Here is a 5,000-nt window from a genome sequence, read left to right as displayed (position 1 = left end):
AAGGGAAGCAGATGAAGGGGTATGTGTGGAAGAGGAGGAAGTACTGAAAGGAAATGGAGATGTGGAAAAAAAGACACAGGCCACTTTCCCCTCCTTCCCCCTCCCTCTAAAGCCATATCCCTATTTTTTCAAACAAGACCCCAGAGAAGTGGGAAATCCCCTTTTTAGACAGTTGATAAACAAACCACTCAAAAGAATAATACTCTTAAAACAAGAGACTGAACTATTTGGACAAGCTTGAGAAAACCAAAGTCTCATCCATCAGTCAGTGTTTCAGCCTGCTTCTTTTCTAATGTTTTATCTAACATGCATATAGAAAAGGACACACATGAAGCAAAACAAATTACCAGGTAATTTTGTTGCACACAGCCACTCCAGTATGCAACAGTGCCTTTGCTTAATTTTCAAGTGAAAGTTGTTGAATGTACTGTAATTACATGTATAATGCACTTGTAGATCTTAATTCTTAGCAAGAATATGTCATCACTTACATGTATTTTGCCCCAAATTCGTTCATAGCAAATTTAGAATCTTTTTCAAATTCTTAGGTGGAAAGAAAGGGAAACCTTCTTTGCCTGTCCTGGAAGACTGTTATGACATGCCCCCACAGCTCAAAGTCAAGCCATCAAAACTGAGTGGTCTTCAAACTGTCAGCGAACTCTGGGGAAGTGTTGATCTGCCAATTGATATTTTGCTACTGACAGTGGAGGATTGTGAGTTTTTGAGTTGTTACTCGTTGCTGGGGCAACCTGTCAAAAGTTACAACATGGAAGTTGGTGCGATATATTTTGGATACATTGGTACTGATCAAAATCAGCTAAAGGTTGCATTAAAGATATGTCCTAAAGGTTCTGTAGTCCCAGGGGGATCTTCAACAGCAGTAAAAAATGCAGTCAGGGTCTTGAAGCCAAAGGCTGTTTTTTTGGTTGGAACTTGCTGTGGATTAAGCTCAGATAAAGTCAAACTAGGCGATGTAGTTGTATCTGCCAAGTTGACAACACCAGCTGGATTCAAAATTCCTGTGAGTCCGCATCTTGGTGATCTTGTTAGAGATGCACCCATTGGGTGGGTTGCTCCTTTGGAAAATCCAGATGAATTGGAAGTTAAAGTACACTGTGATGGTGATATTTTGAGCCAGGCAGAGTGGTGTAAAGTTGCTGATCTTCAAAAACAATATCCAGAAGCAATTGCTGTTGAGACAGGAGGGGAAGGTAATAGTTTTAATAAGGTACTGTATGGAAAAAAGAACATTAACTAATTTGTATTTGAAGATAAATCCAGGAAAAATCACAAAATGATGAAATTATTTTACCTCAGTCTCTTATTTTTTTGTCAATGAAACTTTAAGTAGCCTTTTTAGGAAATATTATGATTAAGCTACATGTAAGATATGTATTTGCTGAATATTTTTTTTCCGTGTAATGAAGGTTCATACAAAGCTGCATGATATCCAAGATTACAATGTACATTGTATTTTAGTGTGTTAATGGGACAGCTTCCATTGAAATGCATTATCTCCAAGGTTGCAGGTTTCATTTTACTATGTTTTGGGAATCAACACAATACAAATGTACTGTACACGTACTTATGGAATGGAAGAAATTGTCACTTTGAGGAACATTTCTAAAACCCTGGTACATTGTAGATGTACATGTACATATGAGAAGAGCAGAATGGCTGTTAAGTGCAAAATAACTGTTACAACTAACTTAAAAGAAATCAAGCCAGAAAGCTGAAATTTGGTCTCTCTGATCACTTCTGATGAACTTGAAGCTGCTGTTCCAAGGATTGACTAGGAGGTATGAAGCAACAGAGTGTTGCTTGAAGACCCTTCCTTAAAACCTTGAAGCTCTGATGTTAACTCCTTTTGTCCTTAACTTCAGGTGTTCTTGCTGCAGCCTATGATGAAAAAGTTGAGTGGGTGGTAGCAAAAGGTGTGTCAAGTTTTGTTAATCAAACCCAGCCTTCAAGTAGTGAGTGGATGTCTTTTGCAAGCACCATGGCAGCATCCATTGTGGCAAAAATGATCAGTGACCCTGCAGTTTTCAAAGATTGGCCGCACTGTAACCAAGGTAAACTTCACAAGTGGGAAATGATGCTCCACAGTAGAATTGTACCTGATTAGAAGAATCCTGACCTCTACTATCTAGGCTTCTCCCATATTTGAATTTTTTACTCTAGTGATCCAGTCTTTTTATTAATCTAAATTAACTCTGATGGAAATAGAGGGATGAGATTTTGCTTTAGAGGCATTAAAAATTGTAATTTCCAAGTAAATTGATGTATCTACATGTACCTTGAAAATGGTAAAAAAAACATTGATGCTCGCACCCAGTGTTGTTGATGAAATGTATTCCACCGTATTGTGATTGGCCTCTAGACACCTGTCTGCTCCTACGGTCAGGTTTTGGAGAGACTGTGACCACACCACTGTTCTAAAGATTTCTGTTAAAATGTGGTTGACGTTCATGAAGTGTTTTTCTTTAGGTGCACGCAACATGGAAGTTGAGCTGGCAAATGCTCAGAAAAGAAAACGAGAGGAAAGCCAATATGAAGGTTAGTTCAAATCAAATCAAATCACTTTATAAATCACTTTTATAACTTTACACAATAAGCAAAGTGAAAAAAAAAAACAGGTTATTTTATCTAAGTGAAAGGAATAATTGACAATATGCCTCCAGCAGCCAAAGTAGCATAGCTTTCGAGTTGGCTGCTGCTCATGAGCAACTGAAAGAAAGAAGGAGAGGATAAAAAGGGAAAAAAAAAACAGGAAACAATTTACATTGAATTAAGGTGCAAATAATTTACATACGAAGAAACAGAAATTACAGGGATATTCACTAACATTTTGAAGTAATACAGTAGTACATAATTATATAAACTACCTGAATAGTTCATTAATTTTATATAGTTCAGACAAGTACAGACTATGACTTACATGTACATTGAAGTAGACAAGCTTTACATTGCTTCTGAAAGCTATTGATAGAGAGCCATTTCAAATTAGGTATAGTTTCCCATAATATTTAAGCTGTATATGCAAAGGTAAATTTTCCAGTGTTAGTCCTTACGTTAGGTCGATAGAAATTAATTTTAGATGAATACCTTGTATTATACCTGTGGACATTAGACACAGTTACTAGGGAGTTATAAAACAGTGTTGGGATACAAGACGATTTATTAAATATCTTGAGTGTGAACTCATAACTACTGAGTTTAACAGTATTATAGAACTTCAATATAGAGTAGTTTATAGTACATGCCGACTGCCTCGCAGCCGGCTAAGTGAGTGAGTGAGTGAGTACACGTTGGGTGATTCTCTGTTATCAGCATAGAACATTCATGTACATTGGGTACACTTGTTTTGCAGTACACTTAGTTTTTAAAATAGGCCATTTTCGAAATATCAAATATTCAGCTTGATAGTGAGGCAGTGAAGACAAAAACAATAGAAACACGTTGGAATGAATGTGAAAAATATTTACATATCATTCACTTTTCTTTGTCTTTGTCCTCAGTTCCTCACTATCAAACTGAGTGAGGGATTTCATAGAAACAAACCCAAAAACGAATTGATGCAGAAGAATTTTCATTGATAGTTTTCATTTAACGATAAAAAATTGCGATAAAACGTTTCGTAAGAGCATATTAAAAGTTTGTACACAACATTTCGACGTTTGGCTAACGTCATTATCAAGTCAAAAAGTGAAAGATAAAAAATGTTGAAATACTAAAGAGATAATACATGTAGGTGTTGAAATGTTCTTTAAACAAAGAGTTTTGCGCGAATGGAATCAGTCTGCGTGTTGAGACTGGGATTTCGCTCCTTGATGAAGAACATCTCATAGACACAAGACAGTCAAATTTTCCTTGGCACTTTTTTACAATGCGGAATTGGCTTTCTTTGAGGAGGCTTGTATCCCCATGGGCTATCAAAAAGTGTTTACCGGTCGCAGAATTTTTGTGTTCAACAATACGTTTATGAAGGTGTCAAGCTGTATAGCCGACACAATCTGAATCACACAGATCACATATAAGAGAGTAACAAGGCATTGTTGATTTACAATTGGAGGCTTTGATTTCTGGGCTTGAGGTCTTGTTCCAATTTTCTGCTGATAAGGGACCGTTCATTTTTTTCGAGGTAGGGGTTGCTGGTGGGATTAGGGGGGGGGGGAGGGGCACCAAAAAAATAAAACCGCCTTAAATGGGGGACAACTGAAAAAATAAGGGAAAGGGGGGCACGTAAAATATTTTAGTAAAACTTTAAGATGGGATATGTTTTACTGTTCTTTAAAAACTATATCCCTACAGAAACAAGCAAAGAAAGTTTTTAAATCTGTTAGAGACGTTCCTTCTGCTTTTAATAACATTTCCACGGCTACAGACTACAATGTTAAAGCTACGGAACTTAATGAACAAAAAAAGGGTTTCTATCTTTATACACCATGTATTTACTTAATTTTCATCTCTGTATTGTCGGATTTTTTAATCTTCTTTCTCATTTTTCCCTTTGAGCTTATTAAATACAATACAGTTAACATAGCAGTTGCTCGACCAGAAGAGAGTGAAAAGCCATGACCAGAAGATCAGAAATTGATTTTTCTTTCTTTTGATTCTTCATCGAATTCAGAGCGTGCTGGCACATTTCTGTTTTGCTGACTTTATAGGATACAGTTAACAGTGACAGATGTAACTGTAGTATGAATTGTAATACCGTGATAATGCCAAAAAGATACTGTTACTGTACAGTATGTATAGCTGGTTTAATTGACGATTTTTTTGGTTTGGGGGAGGAGGGGTCACCGGAAAAATTTACCTTTATTGGGGGGGGGGGGGGGTCATGGGAAAAAAATTTAATGACTGGAGGGGGGTCATGCAAATTTTTGATGACAGTTCATGCATTTGCCTTTTAACTGCGTTAGCTGATGTTTGATCTTTGAAGGGCAAACTCACTCGCACACAACGCTGCTATCTACCTCGTTTTTCTCTCTCGTTCCAAA

At 36.9% G+C, this 5,000-nt stretch overlaps 1 protein-coding gene across 1 annotated transcript in view; it reads left to right on the top strand.

Moving 5' to 3' along the window:
* Nucleotides 1-5,000, top strand: part of LOC137987898 (NACHT, LRR and PYD domains-containing protein 1a-like) — a 25,548-nt gene that overhangs the window by 5,338 nt on the left and 15,210 nt on the right. Inside the window, exons 3-5 of the mRNA XM_068833983.1 lie at nucleotides 549-1,211; nucleotides 1,884-2,072; nucleotides 2,488-2,556. Of these exons, the coding sequence (XP_068690084.1) occupies nucleotides 549-1,211; nucleotides 1,884-2,072; nucleotides 2,488-2,556 (921 nt within the window). The remainder of the gene's footprint in view (nucleotides 1-548; nucleotides 1,212-1,883; nucleotides 2,073-2,487; nucleotides 2,557-5,000) is intronic.

The sequence above is a fragment of the Montipora foliosa genome, unplaced genomic scaffold (genome assembly GCF_036669935.1).
Source record: "Montipora foliosa isolate CH-2021 unplaced genomic scaffold, ASM3666993v2 scaffold_395, whole genome shotgun sequence".
Classification (NCBI taxonomy): domain Eukaryota; kingdom Metazoa; phylum Cnidaria; class Anthozoa; order Scleractinia; family Acroporidae; genus Montipora; species Montipora foliosa.
The sequence above is the reverse complement of the archived record's forward strand: the minus strand, read 5'-3'. Positions and strand labels throughout refer to the sequence as shown.